The sequence below is a fragment of the Micropterus salmoides genome, unplaced genomic scaffold, assembly GCF_014851395.1.
Source record: "Micropterus salmoides isolate LMB-PRFRI ecotype aquatic unplaced genomic scaffold, ASM1485139v1 Ms_hic_scaffold_14, whole genome shotgun sequence".
Lineage (NCBI taxonomy): Eukaryota > Metazoa > Chordata > Actinopteri > Centrarchiformes > Centrarchidae > Micropterus > Micropterus salmoides.
In genome coordinates, this window is record NW_024040485.1 from 23,254,049 (window position 1) to 23,274,736 (window position 20,688).

The 20,688-nt window shown below is 39.5% G+C and overlaps 1 protein-coding gene across 1 annotated transcript; it reads left to right on the forward strand.

The window, feature by feature from the left end:
• Positions 1-272: 272 nt before the first annotated feature.
• LOC119902388 (cAMP-specific 3',5'-cyclic phosphodiesterase 4B-like) lies at positions 273-20,131 on the forward strand (the record flags this gene model as incomplete). Its single annotated transcript, XM_038718539.1, is given in 7 exon segments — positions 273-367; positions 5,679-5,836; positions 10,849-11,096; positions 16,407-16,601; positions 16,716-16,752; positions 17,544-17,614; positions 20,082-20,131. Coding segments are annotated over 6 exon segments (643 nt in total), but the record flags the coding sequence as incomplete, so codon positions are not given.
• Between the last annotated feature and the right edge of the window lie 557 nt (positions 20,132-20,688).

Below are 20,688 nucleotides of genomic sequence, written 5' to 3' on the forward strand. Positions count from 1 at the left end.
TGGCTATTACTCTAAGAGTATTTGACTTTGGAGAAGAGACAGACCATGTATCTGTGGACACTGAGCATCAGTGACTAGAAAGCAATTTTTAAACTGGTATGGGTGAGTTATGCCATCAGGGGACATGTTATGTGCTCAAACTGCAGTTCCCTTTGGTGTGAATAAAGTGGGTGTGGTGGTGTTCAGATTGAATAAATGTGGGCGGGCCCAACCGAGACAAACCGGACCTGCTGCAGTTCTATCAACAGCTGCTGTGTCTTGTGACCAGTGCAGTTTACTTCTCCATTTTACAGTTTGATGAGTGAGTATTTATATAAATATTTACATAGAACACAGATTAATTTTCCACTGAATGGATCAAAGCTAGGTAAGGTAAGTCATTTTACTTAACAGTGCATAGTATGTTCTTTTGATTTATTTTCTGAATGTTTCCTTCATTTACCAGTAAATCTGACTTCTCTGGTTGTTAATGAGTGACCAGTGTAAAGTTAATTCATCATTGTTGTAGCACACAGATGGCTTAGAAAGCCCTCATTGTTCAGAGCAATTTAATGTAATTATTAACGCAGTTCCACACATGATTTCTTGAGCCTCCTTTTGTTTTGGCACCACAAAAGCCACCTTTGTGTGGGTGTCCAGCGATTTTAAATGTGACGGCTTCTGACTCACTCCACAGCTCTCCATTGTGCAGGGACGCTGTATGACATAGACTGACTGGTCAGATGGGAACATTTTCTCACTTCTCAAGCCTTGCTAACCTTTGACGTAACGAATGTGAGAAAAGTGCAAACATTAGTTCTCACCATAGCGTTGTACATGGAGGCAGGGCATTAGTCGTGCTGGATGATAGTGAATGAGTGCCATATATAACCGATAACCCTCAATATCCATTTATCCATCCATTCTCTATACCTATTTATTTTTGTTCAGGGCCAGTGGGGTGTATGATGATTCTACCAGCATACAGGATCTGAACAGGTTACTAGTCTATCACACACTAGTCAAGCAAATTCATACTCTAATTCAAGCTTTCAGCTCACTTAATGTACCTGACTTTGCAGTGACGGGAAACAATAGCACCAGTGGGAAACCACACTACACACAAAACCACTAAACTGTCATGGCATTTCTGAAATCCAATGGTTAAGGAGCAAAAAACCTCTTATTGTATTGTCACACCTTAATGCTCATGGCACACAAGACAATGTTAGTTTGTAATATGCAACGGGACGCTTTCTCTTGATATCTTGGCACCGTCCTCCCTCCCTCTAAGTCAAAGGTCAGGATCTTGTGGTGACATCCAGGTGGGCAACATGGTCTTGGTTTAGGTAATGAGGGCAAGATTGATTTAGTCAAAGGTTACATTGTACAGGATTGAGCATGATGAAATGTAAGGGAATCTAACATGATTACATCAGTCACAGTTACATCAGAGATTATATTGCACATAATTCAACATGATCAAACATTTTGATTATTTATCAATTCGCCGTTATGTTTTGAATTAACTTGATCAGTTAATTATTTGGTCTATAAAATGACCGAAAAAGAGGTGGAATAACTAACAATTTCCCAGAGCCCAAGGAGGTGTCCTTTTATAAATGGCTTGTTTTGTCAGGCCAACAGTCCAAAGCCCAAAATACACAATTTGCAGTGTTATAAAATGTAAAATACTTATACTCTAGAAGTTGGAACCAGTTAATGGTCGGTATTTATGCTTAATAAATTATTTAAATGATGAATCAATTGCTGTCAATTTTCTTTCAGTCCACTAATACATGATCATAGTACATTATTGTTCCAGCACTATGCTATGTATCTGGTGGTCTTGGTAAAGATAAGGAGACTTTCTCCTCAAGTGTGTCCAAGGTCAACATACTGTACTTATACATACTTAATGCATAAAACTTTTTAAACAATATCCTTTGCGAAGTCTGTCCGTGGCCTTTGCAAAGTCCTTGAGTTGTAAATTAAGCACAAGCAGTCTGCTTTAGTTTGTTTTGTTCTGGTGATGACATATGCCGACCACATGATCCCCGGTGTTCTCTTCAAAATCCAAGCCAAATCCTTACAATCAGCCTCTCGAGTGCTGCCTCATGACCGTGCATTCTGTTGCCTGCTTCACATCAATAACCAATTATTTGTAGAGGTACAGGCAGCCACCATGGGGATGAACTATTGCTGGGGTTACAGAGATAAAAGGTTACTTGAAGCTTGTTCGTCTAAAATGTGGAAACGGCAGTGAAATTTCAATCCAGTGTCTTTCATCCAGTGATCTCCTTTTGTTTTGAGTGGTCTCTTGGGCTTTAGGTTTATTGCTCTTCAGAGTCTCAGGCTAATTCTTTTCCTTGATGTATTTACAGAGTCCTGACCTTTTCACTGAAGTGCTGAAGGTAAAGGCCTTTCTTGAAATGATTTTTATCACAAACATTTTATTTACTTTCTTTTATAAGCCTAACTTGGAAGATTAATTTTTTTTCTAGGTACATTATTCCGTAATAGGTTTCCTGTAGATAGTTAGCCTCAAAACTGATCACTGATGTGCCCCTGCAAAGTGCTTAACCAAGTGCAGTCAGTCGTCCCTATAAAAGATATTCCAGACGTTGTGTTTGAAATGTACTATGTAAACACTGAAAATTATTCAAAAAGAGCCAAAACACTGGCAAAAGATCATAATGAAAAGCAAGCAATCATTAAGCGCCGTGCAACATTAGTATTAGGACTATATAGCCTGACAGTATTCCTCAAATGTTGAGATTGACAAAATGGTAGCGCTGAAATCATTTGATGAATTGATTAGTCAATTGACAGAAGACTATCTGACAACTGATGAATGATGAATCGTTTAGCCTATTTTGTTAATAAAGCTAAAAGGCCAAACATTTACTTGTTCCAACTAACTCCAACACAAGGATTTTCACCATTTCTCTGTTTTTACATTAATACAAATTTAATATTTACTGTTGATAAGGCTGAACAAGCAACTTGATGATGTCACCTTGTTCATTTGGACATTTTAAAAAAACATTTTTTTAAGGAACAGCAATTGATTAATCGAGTCAACAGATGAAAGGTAAATGAAAATAATTAGTTGCACCCCTACAAAATATCTAGCTGTAACTAAGTCATTGAGCAAAAATATGCAAAAACAACGAGGAACTTTAATGGGTACAGTGTTTTAATTTATCTATTTCATTTGTGTGTGTGTGTGTGTGTGTGTGTGCGCGCGCTCTATGCTGATAGGGAGACGCAAATATAAATTTGTCAAAGACTTTGTGCGTACAAGTCCCAGATCTGTTTCTGTCCAACATTACACCATCCAGGCTTCTGTTGTTGGGAACTGTGATGTTTTCATCCTACTATTGAAATCCCCGGAGATACCACAACCTTTCAAAAACTGACTTCTGAGGCACAGAAACAAAAAGTTAAACAGTATATCTTGCCTGAATTCAATATAAGTGGTCTTAGAAACACTTAACATAAACAAAGATTATCCCTAACATTTGTTATATGTAGCTATGAGACCTCACCAAGATAACATGACATAATGCAGTTAAAAAATAAACTTTTTTTATTGTTATAAATAGTACTTTGAATAAAAGTACAGCTGGGGAGTTGCAGAGTGCCCTCATAGTGGACAAACTATGCAACGACAACACATAATTGAAGGATCCATCTTCTGTCTCTTGTTTAATTGTCGATTATTGGCTTGTCGTTTAAAAACACAGATACCAATTTTTCTGCGACTAGCTCATATCGGTCGGGCTCTACTTGTAACCTCTGCCTCATGAATTGTGAAGAATTTGAACAGTGTTCTTGTGAAACCTATATTTATACGGACACATCCATGCAACCCCAACTTTCCCCTCCTGCTGAGATTTGAACCAGCAGCTGAGGAGTTATCTTACAGATGCTCAAAATAATAAATCCCTGTGTGATCTGCTTTTTTCTTACCTCTCATATCATTTTAGAAAGCTACAAACAAGACTGGATTGTTTGTTCCACTGAGCTATTCTCTTCATGCCACTTGACATGGCAGCAGTTGGAAAGGAGCAACAACCTCCCTCACCAGCAGTCAATAGTGACATGGAAAATGTCAATAAATTTCTGTCACATAGATTAGTCACTCATGTCTGCTTGTTGGTATTTTCCCCCCTGTTGTGGTCATTCTATTACTGAATGACTACTGAGTCACTGCATTCAGAACAGGCTGATAGACGGGACTAGACGTCCAGGCAGATACACGACTCACTGTATCATACAACCTTTTATTCACAGAATCATACTCAGAGTGTATTTTATGCAGTAATACATACCATGGTTAAAGAGGATTGTCTTTGTTTTTACACATTTACTAGAAACACGTAAATTTAAACATAACCAATCAAGTACCAACCAAACTATTTAGCACAAAGTATTAAGAACTGAAACCTGGCATTAAATGTCTGGTCGGATGTGTAAGATTTATTTACCTACTCTAAGTTGTAGATTCAAATCTAAATGTTTCCAAAGTTTTTGAATGGCTGCTTTTATTTAGACAACATTTAAGAAGTTTGGCATTTTTGTTGAATGGAAAAAGTTTAGCAAAAAACAAGACAAAGGCTAAGACTCTATGTGCAGCAATGCTTTAAGCTAAATGCTAACGTCAGCATGCTAACATGCTCACAACGTCAATGCTATCATGGTGATGTTTAATAGATCTAAGGTTTACCATGTTCACAATCTTTAGCATGTTAGCATGCTAACATTTACTACTAACGCTAAACAAAAGGCACAGATGAGGCTGATGGCAGATAGGCAAATATAAGCCTTGGGCTTCAGCCTATTCCTTTTTCAGTTTATTTTTGGATGGATTGGTGTAAACATGTGTATGAGTTTTGTAAATTGTGTATTCACGCAAGTTGTCATTCTTTGTACATTATAATGTAAACCGAAATAAAACATTGATTCAATGCCATTAGTTTTGGAGGTGTTTGGTCACAAACCAAAGCATTGGAGGAATTGAAACTTTGACCTGATGATGGCACAAGAGGAAAAGTTAACTGCAATAACTTTGGTGATCCCTTAATTCTGTGGGACGTGAATGTCTGTCAGGTTTTGTAGCAATCCATCAAAAAGTCAAAATTCACTTAAAACTAGAAATGTCAACCTCATGGTGGCACTATAGGAAAAGGGGATCACCATTTTTCATTTTTGGGGTCCATAAATATCTGTACAATAGTTAATGGCAATCTGATATTGGAATCCCTAGACCTAAAATGTTAAAAAGTAAGCTATCAAAAAAATACTGTTTTGGTACTGATATTGAATATTACACATGTTATTGGAACTAGTACTGAAAAAGTTCCAATCCATAGAGTTTTAATTTATACCTATGTTATTGGTACCTTCAAGGTTCCATTAATTTCACAACACTGTGCATGTCTACTTGTATTCATGTGTAACTGCTGGGATAGGTAATTCATCAGTCTGTTTACAATATTTTTTTGTTTAGGTTTTGTATTACATTGTGTAATGCAACACTGTATAGAGTTGTCAAATGACTGCTCACAGGACTGTAGAACCAAGTCAGAACAATAACCTAAATCTGGCAACAATTGCAGACATGATGATGATGATGATGATGATGATGACTGTGAGGGAGGCAGAATAACCTACTCTCTCTTTCCCATGTGCAGGCGTACTGGTGAGGCTGCCCAGAGCAGGAGAAGCAGGAAAGGGCTGTGCTTTCAGAGAGCGGATCAGAGGCGGAGAGAGAGGGAGGGAGAAAGAATCTGGCTGAATATCCCTCAGGATGAAGAAAAGCAGTAGTGCACAGGGGGTTACACCAGGCGATGTAAGTATTGATTTTTTCCAACCATCCATCTGTGCAACCATGAATCCATCTATCCATTCATTACACGCTCATGATTTCTTTTTATCTGAAATTCTGCATCTCACCTCTAAAGTTTACAGCCCAATTCTGCAGTTTGCACAGTTACTGTAAATTTGCCTTTCCACTGTTTCCCTCCGAACAAAGATACAGTGAGCTCTAGCGGGAATACACTGAGGCAGCAAGGTGCATTATGTTTGTGTGGTGGTCGGTGACTCATAAACAGATGACTCTACTGTACAGAACAGACCGCTATCCGGCAGGACATGCTGCAGAGAGTGAGGTGGTGTGTGTTGGAACAGAGATTGGAGACAGCATGGTGTGTGTGTGTGTGTGTGTGTGTGTGTGGGGGGGGGGGGGGGGGGGGAGTTGATGGAGACAGAGTTGAGGAATGATGCAGAGTTTAGAAGAGGAGAAGAGGAGGAAAGGTGTTAAAAGACAGTTCACACCAGGAGACATTTGGGGCATTGACTGGATGGAAACATGGATGAGAGGAGGAAGGACAGATCTGACAGAGAGGCCCATCTGTTTCTCTTCCACGCCACCGGTGTTTATGACTGGGCAGGCAGGCCAGATCATTTACTTTGACTTTGTCCAAGAGGAGCTCAGAGGGCAAGCTACATCCTGGATGATGAAAGGTTTCCTGCTGTGCCTCCATCACCCTCTAACCCTCCTAGAATTCATAACTGGCTAGTTTTGGTAATGCAAAAACTTACTTTCTTCGTTCATGTCTTTTATAGAGGATATACATAATTTAATCCGGTCTATGATCAGTAATGTCAGGAATAAGTAATGGTGATTTTTACTTTGTGGCCAGCAGTGATTTTGGTAAAAGCAGTCACATTTTCAATAGTTCGCCTCTCATTTTTGAAAATCCTCAATTCTTGGCACCTAAAATGCTCATTGCACTCTAGTGACAGGAATATTTGTGAAGGCTTCTTTAATGTTTCTGTTTTTCCGCATACTGTAATAGATAATAATACTACTTTCAACAGCTGTCATGCTACTCAGTAGTTCCTGTAGCATTTCTCAAAGCCAAAGATCCATATGAGACACGAGTACCTTTTATGTCAGCGTCTATATTGATTTTGGTTTATCGACAACATTCTAACATATTTCATAAAAAATACAACGTATAAGACTTTGTTCGGGATAGAAAGAACGAGTCCTGCTCTTATTTCATGTCATTGACCTTGGTGTTTGCACAGTTCATCAATTTTTTATCCCGATGGAAACAGGCATTCAAGGTAAACTGAATCACATTAATAAATTATTAATAACGTATTTCAGTAAAAGGTATCAAAGACTCCAAAAAAAGAAATCATATCAAAGAAGACAGCAGTTGCTTGACATATGACAAGATGCTAATATCAGTATAGTAGTTAAATTAAACTATGTGTAACTATTATGTATTTTATCATGGTTTTATAAGCTAATTTTTTAAGCTAGTCGTCTATCCCTAACATTCTACACCACTCAACACCCTTGTGTGTCCATCTCCCACCTTTCATTCAGATTCTACACCTCCTTAATCAATAAAGCTGACTTTTTTTCTTTTTTTTCTTTTTTTTCCTTTAGCTCCTAGATTCAATAATTTAGGCTCTACATTGAACCATGCTTTTGGAGCTTCACTCCTAACACTGTCCCCTTTGTATCACCTTCTTCAAAAAGGATTTTTGGAAGTATCCCAGAGAACACTGTAGTTGTTTAGGCTCTGTGGCCAAGAAAGAGCTTTCATCTTCATCGAGAAAACACCCACTCTGCCTCTGTTTGACACTGGAGCTACACTACCTCCATTTCAGACTTATTGTTTTGCCTTTCATCTCAGTTCCTGTCCTTTTATGGCCGGCACATATGATAAAGTCAAGTTTCTAAATGCTGTGTTGAATGTGTTGAATTCTAAAAATATCATCATGCTTATCTTATACCTGGCTTATGTACAGGAGTACGCCCAAATATAATTAACAGTATTTCCTCTTCCAAATAATATTCAGACAACGGACATGGGATCAATAAAAAACTAGAATCACATGTCCAGATATCAGCAATGCAATCAATACATAATGAATAATTTGGCAGTGAAACAGCAATGGTACTATGACATATTGGCAAGAGACTATTTAGGTCTGTCCTTATAACCTTTGAGCTGGGTCTGTTTCCACTTACACTATCACTCTTGTCAAACACAGTCATCTGAACAGATTCATTTTCTGCACGATTTAATTTTCACCCCCTTTCCCTTGGACAGCAAGAATGTGTCTTTAAGAGACAGGCACAATAAATCAGATAAATTGCATTTCCTAGAAGAAGCGGGGGAGTCAGCAGAGCTGTGTTTACAGACTATCAGAAAGGAAGCCAGACCCCCGTCTCTGGTTTCTAACGGTCTCCTCTTGTCTACCTGGTCACATCCCTTTGTTTTGCAGTTTACTCTCATTCATGTTTCTTTTTTGCTTCCCAACTGGCTTGTCCCTGCCATTACGGTTTTTCACTTTCACTGGAAAGAGGAAGTGGGGCGACTGCCTCTTTCTGTCGTCTTCTCTTCCGTTATTTCTCAGATCGCTGTCAGCTCTCTCCCTCATGTGACACCACTCCATCTCGCTAGACTAACGCATTAATTTTAATGATAATTTTTCCTTTTGACCTTTCATCTCTCACAGCACTCGCAACACTGTCATTTCAGAGAATCTCTCTGTCTGTGATAAGAAGCCAATTTGGACTCGAAAACGTTGTAATTTTCTTCCATAAAGAAGAGATTTTAATGGGAGCCTCTCTCCTCTCTTTAATTTAATAATTAAATTAAATTTTGTAATATAATTATTAAATTAAATTCACAGGTTCAGCTTGTCAAATGTAATGATTTGCTGTTTTTTTTAAAAGTCTTCTCTTGGTTTTGGACAGTTGGTCAGATAATACAAGACTAGATTAGATTTGAAGAAGTCACCTTTTTAGTTTCTTTATTGTCATATGGACAACAAATACAGTGAAGCAGTTGCTTGCAACGGAATTCTTAACTCTAGGGCATTTTTCACAATTTTCTGACATTTAGATTAATCGATTCATTGAGAAATTTATTAGTAGATTAATCTTTAATGAAAATAATTATTGGCCTTAGTACCTGAAGTAATATAGCTAGAACAGTAAATCAGCCATGACCAATATATCAGCTGATATTCGCCAGTTACAGATTTTTCAGTACTAGTGTATATGTTGGCAGATAAGTAAGTTATGCCAAAGCTAGGTCTGAGGTAATTTAGAAACAGTGTCACATTACATAGTTTGCCCACTAGAGAGCACTGATGAGTTGAGTTTTTTTTACTGTAAAATGTCTCACTTCAATACTACTTAAAAATATTGATCAGTGTTGGTCAGCTATAGTACCTTTTTAGCAACCAGTAACTGCATTTAGCCAGGGGAGGGTGGTAATATTCAGAGAAAAAACTTGAATTTAAAGTTGTAAATTTATGAAGGAAAAAAGTTGATATTCTGAGATTAAAGTAGAAAATGTGAGTAGTGGGGGGGAATCCCAAATTTCCAAGAAACTACTTTGATAATCTCAGATTATAAAATCATTAAAAAAAATTTTTTCAGACTTGCTTGTGTTATTAAAGGCTCTGTAATCTACCCTAAAAGCAGGGTATGCAGATGTGCTGTCACATATATGGTGCTTTCACCAACCAATATTATGAGATACGTCCTTCTGTTCAAAGCACTGACTCTTTATTATGACAAAAAAAAAAACTCAGAAAACACCTTTTTGTTTTTACAAATGAAAAAATGTATGACATTAATCTAGTGTTTTATCAAAACATTACCCTCTATATGGCTCTGTAATAAAAAAAAATAAAAACATACAGTGGCCCTACTATTACATCGTAAGTAAATACAGTCAATCAGGAAAGAATTAGTTGCCAATCATGTACAGATTTGGTCTCGTTTGGTGTCCTGACAGTCCTGATGATAGTGAGGTCAGACTGTGGCTTCACTCCTTCTCCTTCTCACACTGACTTTCACACTGTCTAATCTCCTCTTCCATTTACACAAAATAGACAAATGTTTTCTTGTTTGCCATGCCACGTTCTAGGAATTCCTCTATCCTCCGTTTTCCCCTGTCGCCATTGTCGGCATCATCGTGCCTCCTTATCTCCCTTGTTCATTTGAAGCCTATCTGCGTGTTTCATTTACACTTGCATGCTGTGAAAATAAAGTGGAAGGTGATGTATGCAGAATGAGCTCTGGAAGCCTGCCTCTGCTTCCTCAGTGCCCTGGCTTGTTTACCACCCGTCATTACAGTCAAGCACCCAGGGCTCCTTACCCGAACCTTCAGACTAAACCATTCACAGAATTTATATTCACCACAGCTTAATAAAAATGGCAATTGGCAGCTCAGGTGTCAAGGGCTTGAAATAAGCTTTGATCAAATGCTTAATTTTTCTCTGTGTGGTAGAAAAACATAAATGTAGCCAATATACTGTGCCACTTTGTTAAATCAGGGATTTGTGCAGGGTAGATGCGTGTTTAGTTAGTGTTTAAACATTTGTACTTCTTTGAGTCGTTGGAGAACAGTCATGTTTATGTGTGCTCATTCTGGCTCTTAAATCACTTTTGTTTTTATTTCTGTCTTTTTTTTTTTCTTTTTTTTTACCCAAAGCCTTTCTATTATGCATTACTATATTCTTGTTGTTCTTTTTATTAATTTACTTTTCATTGTTTTAACCGTGGCTCTTTTGGTTTTTATTGTTTTGGATAACTATGATTTACTTTATAAGAATCATTATTTCTATTTAATCTTGTTGTTTTTGTGCATCTGTACACAATAACATTTAATTCACCCTTTTTATATTTCAAGAAGACACTGACCTGGTAACATTTCACCCTCATGTTCTTCCTGTTTTTTCATCACAAAGCCTGTCCATAGGGAATATTATGAGCCAATTTCGTGGAAATCTAACCCAATGATTCATTCTCATTCTTTTCAGGAGAATAAGGAGCCTCCTGTGGGACAATTTTCCACAGGCAGCACCCTCGGGGTAGAGGTGTGCAGAGTCCACAGGCGGTTTTCTGGCAACCTGCAGCTGCCTCCGTTGTCATGGCGACAGGCGGAAAAGGACCGGGACAGGGGCTGGTCGCTATCGCCTGAAGAAGATCCAGTGACCCAGATCAGACCCACAAGTCTGCCTATTGCCTCTCTGCCCCGCATCGACATCACACAGGCTGACCCTGACAGGTAAGGCTCCAGACAACAAAGGACAGCCATTGTGATCTGACATTGTAAGATATCCCTTCTGTCTGAGGAGGATTATAATACTTAAGGGAAATTTGTTCTTCATAGTTTTTGAGAACTACATTTAATTCTTATTTTGTTTTAATTTTTGTAAGGGCAGAATTTAGCTTTGGGAGGCTGCATCTACTCTACTCTGCATCTAATTTTGGCGTGTCTTTTCAACACCTTGTTTTCGTCTTAGTTTTTCTTTCAGTAACAACTGTGAGCCTGTGCCCCGAAGTAGAATACAGATTTTCTAAGGCATCATATGATACAAAATAATTTGGCAGTCGTTTTATTTAATACGCTGTTATTGTTGTCTGCTTCTGGGGCAGAACACAGTAGGCTGCTGTTCCATTGTAGCATTAAAGCAGGCAAAATGTATGTAATGGAGCTTTTAAGATGGCTACAACTTTACATCATTGAGTGGCAATTTGCCAAATATAGTACATATTTTTCTTTGAACCACTATGACTCACCTCACTAGACTGCAGATGATTACAGGCTTTCTCTAGAGATGAATTGTCCATTGACTCTTTTATCAGTTGCTTTTATCTCTGTAACACTTATACTCTGCTCTACTGCTTTTTGAAAGCACGGGTTGCGTTCATCTGGATTAAAGGTCAGAAGCTGGAAAACTTTTGCTTTGTTTATTGCATGTCACTGTGGAGGCTCCACAACGTTTACTGTTATTTTCCAGCTTTTAGTGATTAACCAATCAGCTTGCTGATGTTTTAGATTTTGATTTGCATTGTAAATATTGCAGGGGAGGGAGGTGTCTGCAAAATATCTACCAATCAAATGAATCCCATTCTTAGTAGTATATGAGTGAATATTTGTGAGAGCAGTATTATGAATTTGATCTCAGGAGAGATCTTGTCTTCAATGTGTCTTTATGGGACCTTCAATACAGTAACTATTCTTAAACATAAAACAAGTGAGAAAAGGCTCTGATAGTTTTCATAGATTAACAGTTTCTTGGTAAGGACGTTGTGAAGCAGATGCACTAATGGAAGCCAGTGGAGACAGCAAGGAGCTCAGGTCGGACTGGGCAGACTCGCACAGTGTTGTTGCTGTTAATCCTGGCCAGAAACTGTCACCACACAGCTCACAGAGATGCTTTCGCAAGCAGGTGATAAGCAAGCATCTCCGTCGATACAGGCGCTTCACTGTGGCAAACACCTGGTAAGAATTTGGTTGGGGTGTCTGTGCAAGAGGGAGACACGTGTGGAGAGAGAGAGGGAGAGAGCTGTTTCTTCACTCTGTTTGTCTGTATTTGCCAACTCTATTTATTTACTGTGTCCTAAAAGAGCAGCAGCAGGTGTGTGGTTATTTGGGATTTATTTAGTAACTCTCACGGACCCTTAATTAGCAGGAGTTTATTTCAAGTTGCCAAAAATGTCCCTTCGTCTAGGAGAGTCATTTATCAGAGATTCCCTGGTATGTAAAAACATTGCAAACAGACACTGCCCAAAACATATGAAGCATGTGGCAATGATACCTTTTTGTATCAGGAAACTGTGCGGCTTATTTATTTATAGAGCGAAAATCCCGTTTGTCTCAGAGGGCTTTACAGTCTGTGCAATATGGAGGCATGCTCTGTAGACCCTCCATTTGGATAATGAACTTGAAAATGAAAGGGGGAAAAATGTGACAAACCTCAGGAAAAGCAACAGAGGAAGGATCTTTTTTTCTATGCCTTACGTACAGAGTACACAGATGTAGCAGTAAGAGAATTACAGCTGTTTTGGAATGTTGACAAAGTTTGAATAAATCTTTTCCAGATCCTGTGTTGCTTTGTAGGCACATGGCAAGCAACCTCCTTACATGCAATATTACACTGCTACTTTTCTTGATGTGTTGAAATGTGCAAAAGACGATGCGTTCTACCATCTTAAAATATTTAGATTGTTGAAACATAGAAAAGTACAAACTGAGCAGAGCTGAGCGCCAAGTGTTTTTCTTCTTGAAAGAGAAATGTCTTGACCCCTGCATGAATAAATGCTCATCATCAGTGCTCACGATTGTTTAGTTGAGTAGCAGTTGTTGTATTTTCTGGATCCGGTGCAGTTGGAGTCGATGTTTTTAGAAATATGTATTTATATAGCAGAGGTCTTGGTTAAGGAAGCCAGCCTGTTTCTTTTTCCCTCTGTTTCCACTCAGATGATAATGGGAGGCTCTGGTTCTTCTCACCCACTCAGACTATCAGGTTTGCTTTCAGCCTATTCTGGTACATCAAGTGCTGAATCCACTCTACTGATGCTGACGTAAAATATATAACCATTGTCATAGTGTTAAATGTACATAGATTTTTTTCTAATAATACACTGTCCTCTTCCAGAGCTAGTACATTAATGCTATTTTAGATCATATTTAGTTCATTTTGTATGGATAGCAGTCAGACAGGAAATTACAGTCCTGTCTGAAATGTATACGGCCAGGCTGTTCTACCCTTAAACTAGATGACTTCACATGTTTGACAGTGTGACTGTAATATCGCTACAATATCTTGGGAACCTTGTCCCAGACACCTCTACCCTACTTACAGTTCCCCCTCTGACCATCTCACTCCTGCCTTCTATTTTTTAACATCAGGAGTGAACTGAAATTTTCCAATACTGCGGTCATTGTGATTTCAAGTAGATGTGGTCTGAAAGCCATAGGCAAGATGAAAAGGGCTCTCCATTGTTCCAACACAGGTGATTTTTCCCCACCTGGGAAATATTTACTTTACACCATATGTGCATTAGTGTGAGTTTCTAAGTTGGCAAATAAATAAAAATCTGGATTTTCCACTTTAATGCCTCCCATTTGACTGTAAACTCTAGTGCATATGCTTTCATCATAGGTGGCCGAGTTGAAGGGCGGGGCGGGATGATGACTGACTAATCTGCAGTACTTTAATATTGAGGGGGAAAAGGACAGGCGGTCAGATAAACAGAGCGACTGCGAGTCCATTCCCTGTGTTCCAGCCCAGATCTGCCTGTTAGCGTCTGCCAAGCCTACATTATTCCAGCACGTGGCCTGTTACTGCACAGAAAGGGGGATCTGTCAGAGTGTGTGTGTGTGTGTGTGTGTGTGTGTGTGTGTGTATGGATGTATGAGTGAGCAGCCAGAATATCAGTGCTTTTTGTTGCCCGATGAGGAGGGAGGTGGTGGAAGGGAGAGAAGAATGCCACGGAGGTCTCCTAGGTGCCGAGTTGGGCACTTTGACTTCAGCGAGGAAGTGGTCAATAGAGAGCACCTCTCTTGCCCCAGGTGATTCTTTAACACTTTTCTTTGAAATATTTCTTTCTTTAACAAAATGTTATTTACCTCTATAGACTGTCTCTTTGAGTATTTTGAGCCTCTCTTTATTTTCTCTCTACATGTGTCTAGATGTTTTAGAATGATTGCATCATTGGTAGATTGCAACGTGAACTCTACAGTACATTGCCAAAAGGGAAAAAAAGGCTAGTAAAAAACATAGAAAAAACGTGAGTTTTATTAAGATTCATTACTACAGACCGTTGCTGCAAACTTTACAGTATCTCAGGATCCGCAGACATAACGTGTTGACATACTGTGGTTTCCTGCCTGTGTCAGATTAAGAGATTAGATTGCTGTAGGTAAAGCGCGTTGTTAATGTTGTGAAGTTGGGATTTGGCTGACGCAAAGCGCAACACAGATGACGTTTATCGTTCTGCATGTGTGTAATCACAGACTGCACATTTCACATTAATCTGAGTTTCTCTGGCAGAGGTGTGGGACTGAGAGTGCCTCAGTGGGATATGTGCCTGGTTAATCCCACATGTTGCAGAAATTACAAAGGCGGGGGTAGTGGGGTAAATGTAGGGCAAATAGTGAACTGACCTTTGGGGCAGTCAGTCCATTATAAGATAGATTTTAGAGGAGCTGGTTGAGTACTGAGTATGTCTGTGAAAGCTATAAGTGGTGGTTTTTTTTTCTTTCTCAAATTGGACTAAAAAATAAAATGTTAATGTGATTTAAAGGTGTCTTATATGTCAATTACACAGACTTGACTTGTGTGCATATTATCCAAGTTGAACTCTGCATTTAGTGAGCGTTATTTTTTATTATTCATGATTTGCGGCATCTGTTGTTCCTGTGGAGCATTGATACTTTGACCTTTCCTTCAAAACTGCGGTCCATCTGACCTAATCATGTGGTCACACAATAGCTTGTCCTCTCCACCTGCACCCACTCTGTGGTGACAAACTGATCTGTCTGTGCATCTGTGGTGATTTCACTATGGCATCAGCAAACATGCTGTGTAAATGGACTGTAGATATTTGCATTATGTTTACACAAAACATGTACACTTTGTATCAAATCTGCTGCTTATTGGTTTGCTTTTGTTTTGAGCGTTTTGATAATTGAACTTATCAAGAAATTATCAATTAAATCTTCCACTATCTGTTGTTTTTGTTTTCTATAATTGCATTTTTTTTTGTTGTTTTTGTTTTTATGTTGCATTAGTTTATGTTTTCAGTCTTTTTCTTATTGGATTCATTTGTCAAAGACCATGTACAAAAACATAAATCTGAAGCAATGAGAGGAGATGCTTATTCCAGATTTAACTGCTGTACTTCCTATCTACACTCCCTGAGCAGGTAGATACAGACACAACAAGTTCAAAAGGCCATTGGATATGGTATAGCGTATATGTCACCATAAAAATGAACAAGGCTAATAATTGAACATTAGAATATTTCTGACATCGCACCATAAGGAGCTAATTTCTCATTGCTTGTTTTGCGCCATAGCAGGGATGAATGAGTGGAGCTGACATGGACAGTATTCCAGTGAGACACAGACCACAGCAACAGTTTACAGTGAAACAAACCCTCCTCTAACTGACCAGCAATGCATACTTATTTAATGAGCACAGTCATTTTGTTTTTAGGCCATGGATGGGTGCGTGAGTAATCATTTTAGGCTTTATGCAACCATCTCTTTTCTGGATGGGATTTGTAAACATGTTGCACAAGCCAGTACTTAGTGGCAGCTTATTGAAAGTGCTTGATGTACATTATGATGATGATTTGATAGCCAGTGTTTATAATGTAATCAATGATTGATCAGACATACACATGATCAAGGCAATGCTTTGAAATGGACGGATCTCAGAATTTTTTTGGGCTGGTGTAGGAACAACTCAGATCCTGAAGGTTATCTAGGAAGTACCAAAAACATCATTTCTTTTTCAGCTGCAGAATCTCCTCTCCTTTATTATTGAACTGATTACTGTTGTTCATCTCTCTCTTCCCTTAGCTTTGAAGTGGAAAATGGCCCATCGTTGTGCTGCAGTCCTTCAGACCCGCAGGCATCCCCGGGTTCAGGTTTGGTTCTCCATCCCAACCTGGCGGGCCATGGCCAGCGCCGGGAGTCCTTCCTGTACCGCTCCGACAGCGACTACGAACTATCACCAAAGTCCTTGTCTCGAAACTCTTCCATTGTTGGAGAACTGTGAGTTGAAATAATCACTGAGAGAGACTGTTGTATTGAATTCACTATGTTCAACTGTGTACTTGTTTGTGTAACTGTCAGCCTTTGCTCAGTAGTTTTCACATCCCATTTCAGGCATGGTGAGGACTTGATTGTGACTCCATTTGCTCAGGTAAGAGCTGATTACAAGTAAATCTGATCCAAAGAACATCAAAGTCATCTTAATGGTGGTTTGCCAAGGGGCTTTTAGATGTGCAGCACTTCATGGATCTAGAAAGTAACTCACTTATGATTATCCTGTCTGCCACCTGGTGGCCTTTAGTAGGCATAGCAAGGGCTATTTGGGAATATTCATCATCCCCAAAACAGTTGTAAAATCTGTAATTGAATTGGTGCTGTCAAGGTCTGCTCTCTAATGGTTGCAATTAGGTCCAAACAATCATAACGTCATGTGGTGGTGTTGTCCCTTTTTGAAATTTAGAAAAATAGTTGTCCTGCGGTTGCACTCTTTTAGATTTGAACCTAATGAATGCACGAGTCTAGTTTCCTCCCTTGTTACAACATATTTAAGAGAAAATTCAGGTTTTTGATCGTGCTGAATTTAATCTAATTCAGCAAAGGTTAAGAATCGATTTGTGCTGGTTTGAGTGGGAGTGACAAACACCCTTCAGTAATGAGAGGCAGCTGCAAAGACTGCATTGAATTCACACCTAATTGACTAATTGTTTTGTCTGAATAATCAGCTGCATTTTCCATGAAAATATGATTAATACATAATATATTTTAAAAGTTTAAAATACAGACATACAACTATTTTTGGAGTAGCCATCACATTATCACAATACCATAGATATTATGTGTGTGAAATTGCCACATTATCACTGTGTATATTCTCATTCTGAACCAGACCTTTGCCACTTTTGGCTTCTTCTTCTCACACTTTTTCATATTTTGTTTTTCAAGGTTCTGGCAAGCCTTCGGACTGTTAGGAACAATTTCACCACCTTGACTAATGTACAATGTGCAGCCAATAAGTAAGTTCTGTTATTATAGTATCTGCTTGATGTCTGTGAAGATTCTCAGTCATCCAGGTCATAGTTATCCAACGAAGCTTAAAGTCAAGGGCAACTGGACTTGGTTGAAGATACTGGAAGACGTTTCGTCCCTCATCCAAGGAACTTCTTCAGTTCTGACTGACTGGCAGGGAAACTCAGCTATTTAACCTCAGTGGGGTTGTTTGCCAGGATCGTCGATGCTGCTGGTCCGTTAGTGTTCCTGGTTGTTGTAACGACAGTCGCTACGGTCGTTAGGACTACCCGTGGCCAAGACTGAACAACCATCGTTGGCATCCTCACCTGAGGCCAATAGGTTATGTTTGTTGAGTTTCCTGGGAAGTGATGAAAGGACAGCATTGTAAGTGGGGGATAAGTGGTGGCGTAGACCCCCTCCCCTGTTCAATGACGGCTTCTCGACCCTGGTGTAGATGGCTTCCTTGACACCTCTTTCAAACCATCCATCTTCTCTGTCTAAAATGTGCACCTGGTGGTCCTCAAACGAGTGTCCTCTGTCCTTCAGATGTAAGTAGACTGCAGAGTCTTGACCTGAGGAGTTGGCCCTTCTGTGTTGAGCCATGCGTTTGGGTGGTGGTTGTTTAGTCTCCCCAATATACAGGTCTGTGCATTCCTCACTGCATTGGACCGCATACACTAGATTGCTTTTCTTGTGTTTGGGTGTGCGGTCTTTGGGGTGTACCAGCATCTGTCTTAGTGTGTTCTTGGGTTTAAAAAACACAGGGATGTTGTGTTTGTTGAAAATCCTCCTGAGTTTCTCTGATACTCCAGACACGAATGGAATCACAATGTTGTTGCGTTTGACCTTCTTTTCCTCCTCCCCTGTAGTTTTGTTCTTCTTGGATCTTGTGGCTGTCTTCACAAAGGTCCATTTAGGGTATCCACAGGCTGTAAGTGCCCCCTTCAGGTGGTTCTGTTCCTTCTCTCTGGCTTGGGCGCTTGTTGGTATGTTTTCCGCTCTGTGGTGCAGTGTTCTCATGACCCCTAGCTTGTGCTCCAGTGGGTGGTGTGAATCGAAGAGTAGGTACTGGTCTGTGTGTGTGTGGGTTTTCTGTAAACACCAATCTGCAGGCTCCTGTCCTCTTCAATGTGTACAGCGCAGTCCAGGAAGGCCAAACTGTTGTTGTGAACATCTTCTCGTGTGAACTTGATGTTACTGTCCACAGAGTTGATGTTTTCTGTGAAGGCTTGCACTTCCTGGCTTTTAATTTTGACCCAGGTGTCGTCCACATATCTGTACCAGTGGCTCGGTGCTGTTCCTCTGAAGGAGTTGAGGGCTTTGTTCTCCACTTCGACAATGTAGATGTTTGCCACAATCGGGGATACCGGTGAACCCATGGCACAGCCATGCTTCTGTCTGTAGAATCCACCATTGTACTGGAAATAGGTGGTGTTTAGACAGAGGTTAAGTAATTTGCAGATCAGGGCTGAGGCTCATATGTGTTTGTGTCCATTAGTAGTGTGTTGAGATTGTTCTGGTAGTCCGCTGTGTTAAGTACTACCGTGCATCTTCCTTTGTCAGCAGGTAGGATAGTGATGTTTTGATCCTTGCTCAGAGATGTCACAGCCTTCCTTTCTTGGATGGTGAGGTTGGAAGGGGGGGCCTTTGCATTAGAAAGGGCTGCAGATACCTTTAGTCTGAGCTGTTCCCCTTCTGTTTCTGTTAATTTCTTTTTCCTAATGGCCGATTCTGTGTCTGTGATGAGGTGAACAATATTACAGAGTATCTACTTGCATTTTGTGAGAGTGACTGCATGTTGCAAAACGTCTCGGCTATGCAATGAAGATTTCTATACAGGGTGCTTTTTTGTCATTTGTGCTGCTAGAAATCACAACATGATTTTTTAATTTTTTTTTTTTGTAGAAAATCTGCATGCGAATTTTAGTTTGTTTAGTTTTTTAGTATGAGATTCTGCTGTTCAAGGTGCCAAAATGCCTCACTTGAGGGCACCAGAGCACCAAAAACATTTCTAATGTAATGATCTCATGAAGGAACCACTCGCATTAAACCAAGGATAGAGAGTCTGGTTCTAATGCTAACAAAGGTTTGCAGCAGTAGCATTGAAATCTAAAACCAGTGACATTTAATTAAATTTATTGGTGTAAGAGTCACCTCATCGCATGTGAGTGCATGAAAGCTCCCTCTGATTACTGAATTGGGTCAGTTGCTGCAGTTGCATCAGGTTTGCCAGATGTGGACACAGTCAATATGACCTCAGAGAGAGGTCACTGTAAGCCAAAACTGAATTATACTTGACAATGTCACATGGTAGAAAATCTGATCTTTGACCAGTTCAGAGAATTAAGAGAGCACCTGTTTTGTGTTTGAGGTTGCTGCTGAAACCAAATCACACTATGAAAACAATAATGCAAGCATTTGTTCAGGGCACCTGATTTTTATACTTACTGACTTGTTTCTCTATGGTTGCAGGAGGTCCCCTGCTGTGAATCAGCCTCCTATCACCAAAGTCTGTCTGTCAGGTGAGTCCTGTATCATAAGCCTTTAGTGGATGAAAAGGGGAGTTTACTCACACCCTTAAAACAATGAATGATTCTGAGAAATGTGGGGAAAAATGCATGCAACTCTGTACTGTTCTTGTTGTGTAAGTTCACAAGATGTCAGATGTAAAGTATGGCTGTTGGTGGAGGACAGTGCAAAAAAGAATGAAAGCTATTGAGCCAAAAATAAATATGCCCAGTATTCTCCAGTTGTGTTAAGGTGTCTTGTTTCATGCATAAAAGCCAGAGATGGAAATTTTACTTGCATGTGAACTACATCTGCACACTTGTCAACATTTATAAGCCTATGGTAGTTTAATAAACAATGAATGGCAGTGGCAAACAGCAAGTTATGACAGTCTCATACCTGTGCAGTGAATAGAATAGATTGTGCCTGTGCAAACACTCACTCATTTCTTCTAAATGCAAATGTTTAATTAGTGTAGATAGGCTTTGGGCAGAGCTGTAATTCCTTATGAAAATGTCCATGTCAGCACAGTAATAGATGTTTACACAGCCAGCACTAACAGTGTTATCTT